At 39.4% G+C, this 15,642-nt stretch overlaps 1 protein-coding gene across 2 annotated transcripts in view; it reads right to left on the reverse strand.

Moving 5' to 3' along the window:
- Nucleotides 1–15,642, reverse strand: part of PSEN1 (presenilin 1) — a 77,910-nt gene that overhangs the window by 6,929 nt on the left and 55,339 nt on the right. For both annotated transcript variants that reach the window (XM_019921714.3, XM_019921707.3), the window contains exons 9-10: nucleotides 11,343–11,429; nucleotides 8,220–8,393 (exon numbers count right to left, since the gene is read on the reverse strand). In XM_019921714.3, the coding sequence (XP_019777273.1) occupies nucleotides 8,220–8,393; nucleotides 11,343–11,429 (261 nt within the window). The remainder of the gene's footprint in view (nucleotides 1–8,219; nucleotides 8,394–11,342; nucleotides 11,430–15,642) is intronic.

Below are 15,642 nucleotides of genomic sequence, written 5' to 3' on the forward strand. Positions count from 1 at the left end.
TTCTTTTATATGGCTGAGTAATATTCCATTGTGTATATATACCACATCTTCTTTATCCATTCTCCTGTCAATGGACATTTAGATTGCTTCCATGTCTTGGCTATTGTAAATAGTGCTGCTATGAACACTGGGGTGCATGTATCTTTTTGAATTAGACTCTTTGTCTTTTCCAGATATATGCCCAGGAGTGAGGTTGCAGGATCCTATGGTAACTCTATTTTTAGTTTTTTAAGGAACCTCCATACTGTTCTCCATAGTGGCTTGCACCAATTTACATTCCCACCAACAGTGTAGGAGGGTTCCCTTTTCTCCACACCCTCTCCAACATTTATTATTTGTAGACTTTTTGATAATGGTCATTCTGACCGGTGTGAGGTGATACCTCATTGTAGTTTTGATTTGCATTTCTCTAATGCTTAGTGATGTTGAGCATCTTTTCATATGCCTGTTGGCCATCTGATTAACATAACATTTTTTAGGTTTATCCATGACATTGCATGTGTCTGTAGTTTGTTGCTTTTCACTGGTGAATAGCTTTTCATTGTATGGATATACTATATTTTGTTTATCCATTTACCAGTTGATGGACATTTAGATTATTTTCAGTTTGGGGCTATTATGAATAATGCTGCTACGAACATCAGTGCACGCATCTTTGTGTGGGCAGACTGTTTTCATTTCCATGGGGTAGATCCCTAGGAGTGGAACTGTTGGGTTATATGGTAAGTTTATGTTTAGCCTTTTGAGAAACTGCTAAACTGTTTTCCATACTGGCTGTACCAGTACATTCCCACCAGCAGTGCACAAGGGTTCCAGCTTCTTCAGTCCTCATCAGCACTTGGCATTGCTGTCTTTTTGATTACAACCATTCTGATTCATGAGGTTCAGTATCTTTTCATGTGCTTATTAGCCATTATATTTCTCCTTTGGGGAAATATCTACCCAAAGTGTTACCTTATTTTTCAATTAGGTTATCTTCCTATTACTGAGTTGTAAGCATTCTCTGTATACCCTAACTATAAATCCTTTAACAGGATTTGCAATGATTTGCAAATATTTTCTCTCAGTTTGTGGCTCCTTTTCCTTTTCTTAATGGTATCTTTTTTTTTTTAATTGTGGTAAAATACACAGTTCAATGGCATTAAGTACATTCATATTGTTGTGCTACCATCACCACCATCCATCCACGGAACTCTTTTCATCTTGCAAAACTGAACCTCTGTACCCATGAAACAGTAACTCCTCCTTCCTCTCTCCCTCCAGCCCCTGGAAACCACCATTCCACTCTCCATCTCTGAGTCTGACTACTCCAGGTACTTCATTTAAGTGGAATCATACAGTATTTGTCTTACTGTGACTGGCTTATTTCACTTAGTATAATGTCCTGGCTCATCCATGCTGCAGCATGTATTGGATTTTCCTTCCTTTTTAAAGCTGAATAATATCCCATTGTATGTAAGCACCACATTTTGTCTATCTATTCATCAGCCAGTGGACACTTAGGTTGCTTCCATCTCATGGCTATTGTGAACAGTGCTGTGAACACGGGTATATAAATACCTCTTCTCTCTCTCTCTCTCTTTTTTTCTTTTGGCCTCTCTGTGTGGCTTGTGGGATCTTAGTTCCCCAACCAGGGATCAAACCAGTGCCCCTGGCAGTGAAAGCGCGTTGTTCTAACCACTGAACTACCAGGGAATTCCCTAAATACTTCTTCTCTTAATGGCATCTTTTGAAGTGTGAAAGTTTTCAATTTTGACAAAGTCCAATCTATCAATTTTTTCTTCTATGTATCACTGTTATATTAAGGAACTCTTTGCCCAGCCCAAGGTCATGAAGTTTTTCTCCTACGTTTTCTTCTAGAAGTTTTAGAGTTTTACCACTTACATTTCAGTTTATGATCAATTTGGGGTTAATTTGGGATTGTGTGAATGATGGATAGGGTGAGACAGGGGTTTCCATTCATTCTTTTGCATGTGGATATTCAATTGTCCCAGCACCATTTGTTGAAAAGATTATATCCTTTTGGCATTGAATTATTTTAGCACCTTTGTAAAAAATCATTGACCATAAATATAAGGCTTTACTTCTGGACTCTCAGTTCTGTTTCTTTGATTTATATGTCTGTCCTTGATTACTATGGCTTTAGAGTAAGTTTTGAAATCAGATAGCTTAAGTCCACCAACTTTTTTCTTCTCTTTCAAAATTGTTTTGGGTATTCTAAGTTCTTTACACTTCCAAAAAATTTTAGGATCAGCTTGTAGAAATTGACAAGCTGATCCTAAAACATACACAGAAATGCAAAGGCCCTAGGTTTTCTGTTGTCAAATATTATTTTTAACTTTTCAAGTTCTTTTCAAAATGATAAACAAAACTATGTATTTAAAAATATGCTTTGGGGCTTCCCTGGTGGTGCAGGAGTTGAGAGTCCGCCTGCCGATGCAGGGGACACGGGTTCATGCCCCAGTCCAGGAAGATCCCACATGCCACGGAGCAGCTGGGACCGTGAGCCATGGCCACTGAGCCTGCGCGTCCAGGGCCTGTGCTCCGCAACGGGAGAGGCCACAACAGTGAGAGGCCCACGTACCGCAAAAAAAAAAAAAAATATATATATATATATATATGCTTTGGACTTCCCTGCTGGCGCAGTGGTTAAGAATCCGCCTGCCAATGTAGGAGACACGGATTCGAGCCCTGACCTGGGAAGATCCCACATGCTGCGGAGCAACCAAGCCCGTGTGCCACAACTACTGAGGCTGTGCTCTAGAGCCTGCGAGCCACAACTACTGAGCCTGCATGCCACAACTACTGAAGCCTGCAAGCCTAGAGCCTGTGTTCTGCAACAAGAGAAGCCACCACAATGAGAAGCCCGCACACTGCAACGAAGAGTAACCCCGGCTCACCACAACTAGAGAAAGCCCGCGTGCATCAACGAAGACCCAACACAGCCAAAAATAAACAGATAAATTTATTTAAAAAAAAAAGTTCCACAATGAACATGTACTGTTTTTTAAAAAATAAATAAATAAAATATGCTTTGACTTGGGGCTCAACAGTAACCCATTAAGCTTTACTATTGGCTTTTACCTTTCTGGTTGTTATGTAACTACTCCTAACTGAAGTGTGATCCTGATCTTAAAGTTTTGTTGCCTGAGTTACAGAAACTACTTCTGGAAGATAGGTGTTGAGGGCCTTGAGAAGCAGAGTCTACGGGAGAAAGGGGCAGAGTTCTGATTAATAAGATCTTACTGAGAGGGATTTCCCTGGTGGCGCAGTGGTTAAGAATCCGCCTGCCTAAAGCAGAGGTCACGGGTTCGATCCCTGGTCCAGGAAGATGGCACATGACACAGAGCAACTAAGCCCATGCACCACAACTACTGAGCCCACATGCCACAGCTACTGAAGCCCGTGTGCCTAGAGCCTGAGCTCTGCAACAAGAGAAGCCCGCGCACCACAACAAAGAGTAGCCCCCGCTCGCCACAAGTAGAGAAAGCCCGTGCACAGCAACAAAGGCCCAACCCAGCCAAAAATAAAAAAAAATTTTAAAAAAAAGATCTTACTGAGAAACCATTGTTCTTTTTAAACCGTGGAAGCCAGAGCAACGTCTTCCATAGTGGAAAAATTAAACATACAATCCTGAAATCCGATGCTATGAATTACATGGTCAGTTATCCTTTAACTTGCTAACCTTCCCAGACTGATGAATATTATCACCAGTTTCAGTTGTGGAGAAGAGTCCAACTCTACTATTTAGGTACTAGTGTGATCCAGGGCAAGTTTACTAACTTCTTTAATGCTCAAATTCTTCAGCTACAAGATGGGGATTACAGAGCTATTTCACAAGGTTGGTATCAGCGTTAAAAATAATACAGGAAAAGTTCTTGGCACACACAGAGGCTAAACAAATGACAGCCTTAGAAATACTTTTGATTCCAAATAGTAAGTACTATAAGAAAATAACTAAAGACTTCCCTGGTGATGCAGTGGTTAAGAATCCGCCTGCCAATGCAGGGGACACGGATTCGAGCCCTGGTCTGGGAAGATCCCACATGCCGCGGAGCAACTAAGCCCGTGCACCACAACTACTGAGCCTGTGCTCTAGAGCCTGTGCTCCGCAACAAGAGAAGCCACTGCAATGAGAAGCCCGCACACTGCAACGAAGAGTAGCTCCCGCTCTCCGCAACTAGAGAAAGCCCACGCATAGCGACGAAGACCCAGTGCAGCCAGAAATAAATAAATAAAATAAATAAAATTTAAAAAAAGAAACTAACTGAAAGAAACTAAGTTGTTCAGAAAAAAAATGCTATAGAAATGAATTTTTAAAAATAATGCAGAAGAAAAATTTTGCATTTCTCTGATAAGAGACTTGTGTCTAGAGAATATATCAAAAACTATTACAACTCAGTAATAAAAAAGGACCCCCAAAATGGGCAATGGATCTGAATAGACAGTTCTCCAAAAAAATATACAAGTGGCCAATTAGCACACAAAAAGATACTCAACATTATTAGCCATCAGAAGAATGCAAATCAAAACCCTGATGACATACCACTTTACACCCACTAGGAATGATTATAATCAAAAAGACAAAAAATAACAAGTGTTGGTGAGGCTGTGGAAAAATTGGAACATTCATACACTGCTGCGGGGAATGTAAAATGGTGCAGACACTTTGGAAAACAGTCTGGTAGTTCCTCAAAATGTTAAACATAGAGTTACCACATGACTCAGTAATTCTACTTGTAGGTATATACCTAAGAGAAATAAAACCATGTGTCCACACAGATGTGTACATGAATGTTCACACAACACTATGCATAATAGCTCAAAATGGAAACAATCTAGATGCCTATTAACTGATGAATGGATGATAAATGTGACATATCCGTACAATGGAATATTATTTGGCTATAAAAAGAAACGAAATGCTAATACATGTTACAACATAGAAAAAACCTGAAAACATAATGCTATATGAAAGAAATCAGTACAAAGAACCATATAGTGTATGATTCCATTTATATGAAATGTCCAGAAGAGGCAAATCTATTATGATAGTATATTTGTTGGTGCTGGGGGGAATAGGGGTAATGGGTACAGGGTTTCTTTCTGAGGTAATGAACATATTCTAATATTAGCATGTGGTGATGGTTGCACAACTATAATAAAAACCATCGCGGACTTCCCCAGTGGCGCAGTGGTTAAGAATACGCTTGCCAGTGCAGGGGACACAGGTTCAAGCCCTGGTCCAGGAAGATCCCACATGCCACGCAGCAACTAAGCCCGTGCGCCACAACTGCTGAGCCTGAGCTCTAGAGCCCATGAGCTACAACTACTGAGCCCGCATGCCACAACTACTGAGCCCACGTGCCTAGAGCCTGTGCTCTGCAACAAGAGAAGCCACTGCAATGAGAAGCCTGTGCACCCCTTCTCGCCGCAGCTAGAGGAAGCCCGCACACAGCAACAAAGACCCAACACAGCCATAAATAAATAAATAAATAAATAAATAAATAAATAAATTTACTAACAAAAACCATTGCATTGTCCACTTTAAATGGCGGGGAATGAGAGGGATTGAAGAGGTGATGTTAAGGAGTACGGGGTTTCTTTATGGGGTGTTGAAAATGTTCTAAAATCAATTGTGGTGATGGTTGAACAATTCTGTGAATATACTAATGTCACCCCTTTAAATGGGTGAATTGTACAGTATGTGAATTATGTCTCAACAGAGGTATCAAAAAATAAACAAAAATAATGTACCAAGTCAAGCTTAAAATTATAGCCTCACATTTTTTTCATTTAAAGGCTTATGTTTGTTTAAATAATAACAATATTATGGCAAATGCTAGTTATATTCTACAGAATTCATTTTAATGGAGAGAGAAATATAGATGTATTTTATTAGCAAAATTAAAAGAGTCAGGAAACAAAGAAGTAACCATCAATTTTTTTTCTTTAGGCACTTACTGAAGCAACAAGTTATATTCCATAACCAGAAGAGCCTGGATGAATCAGTATATAAAACCTAAGAAAAATCATGTTGCTCGGGAATATGTTTTCTTTAAACAGCTTCTTGGATTTATTCAGTAAAGATATGCCATGGCCAAACAACTAAAATCACAGCAATGGAAAGTGCTTAAGTTAGACGTAAGTGTTATCAGTATTCCACTGCCAAGTGCTAATGCTGAGATTGGATGCTAGTTGCTTTACTGCTGTCTAGGTCTCCTATTGTTTTGCTTTGTTTTGGCCACTCTGAAAAATAATTTTAAGTAATGATGGAGTTCCTTTCGTATTAAAAGGGGCATTTGCAGGTCTACCAAACATAAGACATGGTAAAAATAATAAATGATGGTGAATATTTACTTTAATTGTAAGATTTTGCTATAGGACATCTAGCAGAATATATGCCTAGCTTAAATGTAACTATAACATAATAAAATAATGAATATTTCCTACTATCTTTTTAATAAACAGAAACATATAAAAAACTTCCTGAAATTTATTATTTTGTATTTTAACTACTAAAACCTCTTCCTCCACTTGAAGAAAATAACAAAATCCATCTCCCACTCTTCCCTTGAGGTTATAGAAAAAGAACCTCTATGAGTTAAATTTCTACTCCTGGAAACAACAGGTTAATTTCACTACTCTGATAAATTTTAAATCTATCAGTAGTACACTGAGGCTTGCTATGGGCATGAAGTTTGGAAGAAGTGTAGTTTGAAATTCACTAGAAGACCAACTGCACATTGAATAAACATGTTTTACATTTCTAATTAAAATGTCTCAGTGTTCAGCTTTCTGATTAATTTTTGATTTTTAAAAGGTTGTTCTGGAAGACACATGTGCCTTTACATGTCAAATTCTATTGTAAACTGAGACTTTTCTGTAACAACTCTGGTTTAACACACTAATGCAATCCGATATGGTTATGTGTGTTCTGGATGCTAAGATAAGGAAAGAATACCAATTATTAGTTTATATTGGTCCCAGATAAAGAAAATATTAATCTGAAGTTAGAAGGGACAATACTTGGGTTTTTCTTAAAAAAAAAAAAGTTAGAGATGAAGAGAAGGACATGAAGAGATGATCAGGAGAGAGAATCTTCAAGTAGGAAAGGCAGTCGTGAAAGAATCACACTGCAGCTATGCTTAACAGCTATATTTCTTTCTTTTGGCTGTATGCATCTTTGAGAAAAGAGGAAAGGAAGAGAAGAGGCAACTAATTACAGTGATAACTTTGAAGGCAGAGAAAACATCAGCAAACGCAAGCTCAAGGCTGGCCATAAGAGGAGGCAACTGTGTCTGGTTTCCCAGAGTGTGAAAGCTGCAGGCTGCAGATGGCTCTAAAATCTGGAAAACTCGCCCAGCACCAAAGTCATGGATCTGCCCAGGTTCTGACCCAGATAAAAGACTAATGGTGAGTTGTAAGAAGTGTTCTGATCAAGCTGAAGGATAAGGTCAAGGTCACAATTAATAGTGATTAGAGAAGCTAAGGAATCTAGTGTCTGTTTCTTTGAAACTACTTAATATTTTCGCTGTAATATTTTAATCAAGCGTTTCACTTGAAAGCGTTTCACTTGAAAACGAAAAAATTGAGGGTAATTTAGTTGGGAAATGTGCTAATCTCTTCTTATTCAGTAAATCACCTCTCTAACTAAGAATAAGTAAAGAGATGACTGAGCCCTAACCAGGGGGCTCTACTGGCTAATATCCTAAGAAGCCCCAAGTGCTGACCTGAATTCCAGTGACAGCACACCTTAGACACTGAACAAACTCTTACATTTCTGCAGAGAACCTAAATCCCTTTGATGTTCTTTAAAATTAATAAAATACAGTGCTTGCCGAAAAAGGGCAGTAACAATGTAAAAGGGTGAAGCATTTAAATCCATAGGTCTCTGTGCAGCAAGAGTGAAATATATTAATGAAAATTTTGTAGACATGAAGTCTTATCAGAATAATATTAAATTTTTTTTTTTTTACCTTATAAAATCAATGCCAAAGATCAGGCTGTAAAGGGATAATTTCAAAAATCTGAGGTGCAGAATTTGGTCCATTAACAGATTTAACTATGAGAAAAGCACCAACTATTATTTCCCACTAAAAGCTGCACTGCTGTTTAGAACTGGACTGTAACACTTTGATTCATTTTATTTTGGGAGAGTTTGATACTGCAGCACCTAAAGGAATCCATGAATTTCCAATGTAGAGAAAGGCACATACTTTCCTCTGGGTCGTCACTGGCCACGATGCTGCTGGAAAGATCCTGTACAGCGGATCGCGACTCAGCCGTCGAGTGATGAGGCCCCAGGCGACTGTCCCTCTGGGCTTCCCACTCTTCGCTGAAGCCGCCATCATCACTCTCTGTCACGGGGTCTTGTGACTCACTTTCTGTGCCTTCAAGAAAAAGTGAACATCACAGTTGTAATATTTAGAAAAATCTCTTAATACCCTTAAGAAAATTACATGGAAACAGTAATTACCTGTCATCGTAACTAGGTGGGTTAGCTGGCTCTTAAACCACAAATCACGGGTTATTTCAATGCCTGTTGGTTGCTTCCCCAACAGCTATTTCTCCCCTTTTTTCCTCAGGGCAGAGTACTGATTTATTTGGGTTTCCACCTCCCACCCATGACTCCGGTGGTAAATCCAGTTCAGTCCAAGCTAAGTGTGGTCATCCTACAATTCCTCTTCCCAATGAAAGCTCTAAAGCTGTGGGGTTGGTACCAGCCAATGTGTGGTGAGACAAAGTCCGCTGGAAATTTGGGGAAAAGTTTTCTCACTCCTTGAGAGAGACGTAAGGAGACACAAACAGCCCCTTTCTTCCCCTGGATGTTGTGTTATCTGGATATGATGCCTGGCACTGCAGTCGTCATCTTGTGACCATGAGGAGCAGAGGGCTGAGGACCAGGCTCATATCTAAGGGTAGCAGAGCAGGAAGACGGGAAAGAACCGGGGCCCCTGATAATTATCCAGTCATAAAATTAGCCAGCCGTGCAAATGCCTACACCTCAGGACTTCTGGTCAGGTGAGAGAACTTTTCTTCTGATCTTTGCAGCTGGGGCTGCTGGCACTCACTGATCGATGGTACTCACCACTGGCTTTAGTGACTAAGTTATAAAAGTAGACCACTATTGGGGGCTGGGAGGATGGGAAAGGAGGGAGTGAATTTTTTTATGGGCTAGTTAGTCATTTTGTTATAATGACTCGGTCTGACTGAAATTTGTGAGTATAACATGATTGTCTCAAGAACCTTCCATACGTCAAAAATAATTAAAATACATAAGTGAAGTTGATAATACTTTTTTCCCATTTATTTTTTATAAAATTAATACATGTTCATATTTATTCATCTACTATGAATAAATGAAGCTTGCATACTTCAGGCCTCTCGCTTGCATGGACATTTTTCTGAAAGGGGCTCTAGCAATTTTGTATTTTTAATTTGCATTGTTTTCTTAACCAGGTCTCCACAAAACCTGAATCTTCCCTGAGCTAGTTTATAAAATCATAAAAGTATACGATTTAGAAATAAAAACATCAGTGCCTGCTCTGCCCTATCCCTCCTCACTCCCGACCCTCACCCTACCTTCAACCCTTTCAGCTGTTTATTTTGGTATTTACCTCCATAATTAATTATAAATAGCACGCTCATAATGCTGTATCTTGATGTTTTTATCTTAGGTGCACTCGGGCAACCTCTGAGTTCTATTACTTTCTTCCTTTACAGACATCCCTCTTGGAATCCTACACCCCCTTGCTCCAAACTAACTTCTAGTTCCTATAACACAGAGGTTTTTAACTGGGGGTAGCACCTCCCTTCCATGGGATGTTTGGAAATAACTAGGAGGGGGAGTTTTTGGTTATTGCAAACCTCGAAGCTACCCTTGGCATTTAGTGGGTGAGGGGGCAGGAATGCTAAACAATGTGAGGGGAGTCAACACAATGAAGAACGCCCACCCGAAACACCCACCACACTCCCACTGAGGAACTCTGCAGCTCACCCAGCTCCTCCTCACTTCAAGGTCCTTGCCCATGGTGCTTCCTCTTCTAGAAAGCTCTTCTTCCTCTCTTTGGCTGGCCATCTCCTGTTATCACTTCCCCAGGGAAGCCCTCCTAACTTTCCAGAACAAATGAAATTCTTCCACTATAAACTTTCATAGCAACTTACACTTCTCCTTTGTAGTGCTTATCACAATCTGAATGAATTATTTGTTCAACATGCGTGTCTCCCCAAACAGGCTATAAACTCCACAGGAATGGGACCTCTCGTTCAGAGCTATATCCCCAGTGCCTAACAAATACTGGGCACACAGTCAGGTGCTCAATCAACATTTGTCAAAAGAACAAAATCTTGATGTACCCAAAACACACTCATACTCACATATATATACATGTATACTCACAGACAACTAATTTTTCAATTTTCTTTAGCTTAACAAGGTTAACACAACAACCAGACCTGGAGCAACTGTTTCCTCTATTTCCCACTTCTCTACTAGGTCTACTGCTGGTCTAATGCCACCCTGTTTTGCTGCCTCGCTCACTGCAGAATGGGCCTATTATCTTTTGGTCCCAAATACGCAAATTCTAAGTTGAAAGCGTCCTCCTTGCAGTTACCCAAATGCTAGAACAGCAGTTTTCTTGGCTCTAGAAAACCTAAACTCTCCCTTTCCTGACAAACAGCAACTCAATTAAGGCCCTTTTTTCTTCTCTGACCAACCTTTATTCCGCCTCTGTTTGTCAGCTTCCTCATAAGGTTAGTCCTTGTTTTTCTTAAAAACAAAGGTTTCCTTTCTTTTTGACTATTGATATTGTGCTGTTATTCCTCAACTTTTCTAATTATAACTCCTCCTAACTTGTGTTTGCCTTAACATCTTCTGTAGTATCCACAAGTGGGCCTTTCAATCTCCCATCCTAGGTCATCATTCTTACCCTCCTCCAGAAAGTCATGTCCACCTGGAATATTTTATCTTCTCAACATAAACGTTATCACAACTCAAATCAAATTACATTTCAGTTACTCTGGACTTGTCAGACAAGAGGTTCTCATTTTTGCATGTTTGAAGAGACTGTTTATTCTACCTTTTTAAAACCATAGCCTCAACTTGAACCTTTCCATACTGGAATTAATGGTGTTTAATGGCAGAAATTCTTAACCTAGGGTGCCCTGGCTGATTGTTGGGTTTGGAGCATGTGAACTCAAATATTTACCTGTGTTTGCTAGGTATTACCACAGCTTCCAGGAGATTCTCAAAAGAAAGTGGTTAAAAAATCATTGCTTCATAACTCATAAGATGACAATGACCGTGAAAACCAGGAAATTATCAAATAAAAGCCACCTACTTTGTGCATTATAATTGGAGTTTTTGGATACCTTCCTTTGGGCTTCTGGGTCTCCTTCTGCCATATTCACCAACCATACCATTGTTGCTGTTGAGAAAGACAAAAGTCCAGGTAAGGACTGGAAACACAAAAGGAAAGCTCACGAATAGAGAGCAGGCTGTTATTTCTCCACACAAATCACCAATCTTCTTAATGTCACCATAGGAATCCCTAACAATCAGAAGCAAATGCATATTAAAAACTACTGGGACGGGGCTTCCCTAGTGGTGCAGTGCTTAAGAATCCGCCTGCCAATGCAGGAGACACGCGTTCGAGCCCTGGTCCAGGAAGATCCCACATGCTGTGGAGCAACTAAGCCCGCGCGCCACAACTGCTGAAGCCTGTGCGCCTAGAGCCCGTGCTCTGCAACAAGAGAAGCCACCACAGTGAGAAGCCTGCGCACCGCAATGAAGAGCAGCCCCCGCTCGCCGCAACTAGAGAAAGCTCTCACGCAGCAACAAAGACCCAATGCAGCCAAAAATAAATAAATAAATTTATTAAAAAAATAAAAACCACAAAAGGTTCTCTTTGATTTTGGCAGATAAAAATAATTTCTGAAACTGGACATTTACTGTAGCTTTCAAACTGTAGCTGCTATAATACAACTGCTCATTGTTATTTATAATCCCTGAAAAGTAACCAGAAGGAAAATTGTTCAGGCCAGCAAGACTCCACTGAAACAACAGCTCGACTAGTTGAATATCCTAAAACAGTGTGAATTCACTGGTGAAAATTACTTATTGGAACTAAATTAGAGGACAAACTGGGGCTCACAAAGCATCGGATGAATTACTGTAATTCGAAAGATGCAACGAATATGTTCATGTTATGTCTTATTTCTAGGATTTTCAATAATGCTAAACTGTGTTATATACAGGGAATAAGAAAAAAAAAGTTAAAAGCAATAAACATAAACGGATGGTCAACTGCCTTTTCTATGTCCCCTCCACAAAAATACATATATATCAATATATCTAGATAGCTCTAGATATACACACACATCTTGTCGCATTTTAATTAAGAGGCAATGTGAATACTTTAAAATGGTGCTTCTCTTACATACTGCAGGTAGGATGAAACATGGCGGGGAATTTGGTAACATCTAACAAAACTACATGTATATTTACCCCCTGACCCAGCAATAACACTTTTGGAATTTATCCTGAAGATACACCAACAATAATACAAAAATACATACAAACATGTGCCATACAGGGTGACAGCAGAAACCAAGACAGCAGCAGCCTGAGTCCAATCCAGTAATGGTAAGCAATTTTAAACAAGATACTTGGCATTTTCTGTTTCTCTGGCATCACTGATTTTACAATTATATCCATTTTCCTAATACTCTAAGGCTTCTTGACTAGCTTATGAAAGAAATACATAACCAAAGAGGATAAAAATCCTGTAATAGCTGCACTTACTCATTCACCATAGGTGTGTAATTCAGAGGTCAGACAAGTTCCATTATATGATAACCTGACTAACTGATCAAAGTGAATATTAGCCAGGTTAGGGATTCACTGTAACTAAATCCAAACCCAATGAAGAGGAAATAGGGCAACCACCGGGTTTACGAATTTCTGTAGTCTTCTTGGCAATGAAGGCAGCAGGTATTTATTTGATTTTCTTTCTTTATGCAAGTATAGAAAGATAAAGCTACAAACTGGTTTAACACTTAATATTAACCATGGAAATCAAGGGTCAGCAAACTTTTTCTGTAAAGGGCCGGATAGTAAATATTGGGGCTTGTGGGTCAACATCTGGCCTCTGTCACATATTCTTCTTTGTTCTTTTCTTTTTCATCAACTCTTTAAAGATGTAAAAACCATTCTTAGCTTTCAGGCCTATACAAAAACAGGCCAAGGGCCAGATTTGGCTATGGGCAGTAGTTTGCTAACCCCTGATGTAAATTATCATGAGCAGAATATATATTTGCTGAATGAATTAACATTACTAAAATAATATCTAAAAAACCCGCTTTCCAATCTTTCAACTTAACACCAAACATCTTAGATCAATAGAAAAATATGTGAATTAAAAATTAACAATCTAAAAACTTCCCAAACTGATATGAAATCAGAGAAAAACTTTACATAATGGTCAACCTCAAGGAACTGTTATCTTTGTTTTCTGAAAAGCTACCAAAGAGTAGGTGTACATTCTTCCTGTCCAAACAAGGGATAGAGAAAACAAACAAAAATGCTCACATGTTTCCTGAGGGTAAGACCCTTTTGCAAACTGAATACTCTTAACTGGGGAGTATACAAATGCATCAAAGGATTGTATTTTTAAAGAACAAATAACTGAAAGGACTGACTTAAAAACTTTTCATATTAATGTTTATATCCATTTCAGGGGGAAAGAACTGATTAATATTGCTGTTTTTTGTATATTCTACTTGAAAAAAAACCTGTCAAACTCAATGATTTATGAAATGCTCACTAAAGATTCAGTATTTCACGAGAACAGATACTTTCTTGAACCTATTACACAGGAGGTAAAGTTTTATGCTTATATTTTCCCATATGTGTGGAATTACTGCAAAAAAATCTCAATATTGATTGTTATACAGACTTGAGTTTTTAAAAATTCATATTATATACGAGTGATTTTTTTAAAAACAGTAAATCCTTTTTCTGAGTATAAAATTAACATACATGCTTAACATTGTGGCAGACTGAAAGATCCTTTCTTCACCCCTCCTGCACCCACACTCTTGCCATGGTCTCGCTGAGATTGGAATGCAGTTTTCCTCTTCCTGACCAGGGACTCAGCTATGTGACTTGCTTCAACCAATGGCACATGGACAGAGATGACAGTGTGCTAATACTTAACAGGCCTGCTGCCCTCTTGTTTCTCCAGATACAAGAATGTCTTCAGTTAACCCACTGGCCCAAGGAGGACAGGGAACATGTGGAGCAGAGGTACCACAGCCAAGTCTGATCAGCTGAGTCAACTGACCCGCAGGTGCAGGAGTGATGGTGACTGATAATTATTTTTAAGGTATTAAGTTGTTTTTCTTTAAAAAATAAATTTATTTATTTATTTTTGGCTGCGTTGGGTCTTCTTTGCTGCATGCAGGCTTTCTCTAGTTGTGGCGAGTGGGGGCTACTCTTCGTTGCGGTGCTTGAGCTTCTCACTGCGGTGGCTTCTCTTGTTGCAGAGCACGAGCTCTAGGCACACAGGCTACAGTAGTTGTGGCGCACGGGCTTAGCTGTTCCACGGCATGTGAGATCTTCCTGGATCAGGGCTCGAACCCGTGTCCCCTGCAGTAGCAGGTGGATTCTTAACCACTGCGCCACCAGGGAAGTCCCCTAAGGCATTAAGTTGTGAGGTGGTTTGTTACACAGCATTATCGTGGTACTAACAATAGATACAACGGTAGAAAAATGTAAAATCCTAAAACTAAGAAAAAATTTAAAACTCACAATCCCTTCACTTTGACATCCACAATTAAAAAATATAGAGTACAACAGGGACTTCAAGCAAGTTCACAAGAAAGACTGAGGTGAACTAACACGTGCTCCCAACTTGACCTCTCTCTACGTTCCACTATCTTCTGCTTTTCTGTCTTTTCCTTCCTTCCGGGTCTTTCACTATTCTCATCTAATTCCTCTTACTGGACTCTTAGAGCTATTTCTACCTGCTTTGTTTATTACTTTGCTCCAGTAATTACTTCTTTTTGCTGGTCTCTTCAAAGCCTTTCTCCACTGGCTCCTTTCCCTCAACCTTCTCTCTCCTGGAACGATCTTTCCTCATACCTGTTCTCTTCTCAAGTCACCACTGCTCTGCCTGTGAACTAGTAGGTGATACTTACCTCTACTTCTTCATCACCCAGTCTCTGTCCACTGTATCACTTCCACTGCCAGTGCCAGCAAAACCCAGACAGACACACACAGACACACACACACAGACGCACACTTTCCGCCCTTTGGAATACTGCTTCTGGTCCTATCATTCTACTGAAATTGCTCTCTTAAATGTCACTAAAGATGTCTAAAGCACCAAATTCTATATGGTTTACTTAGTCCTCATCATCCTTCACTTCTTTATAGCATCTGACATTCTCTCCTTCTTGAAACTCTGCTTTTTCAATAACTCAACAGATAAATAGGCCAAAAGTCCACAAGGGTATATATCACACTGATAATACTGGTAAGTAACTGCTTGGTAAAGTATTAAGATTGAGGATGACAGTTACAATGAAATTTAACTTTATCTGTAATTCAAAAATTTTTTCAATGATAAAGTATTAATG

The sequence above is a fragment of the Tursiops truncatus genome, chromosome 2 (assembly GCF_011762595.2).
Source record: "Tursiops truncatus isolate mTurTru1 chromosome 2, mTurTru1.mat.Y, whole genome shotgun sequence".
Classification (NCBI taxonomy): Eukaryota; Metazoa; Chordata; class Mammalia; order Artiodactyla; family Delphinidae; genus Tursiops; species Tursiops truncatus.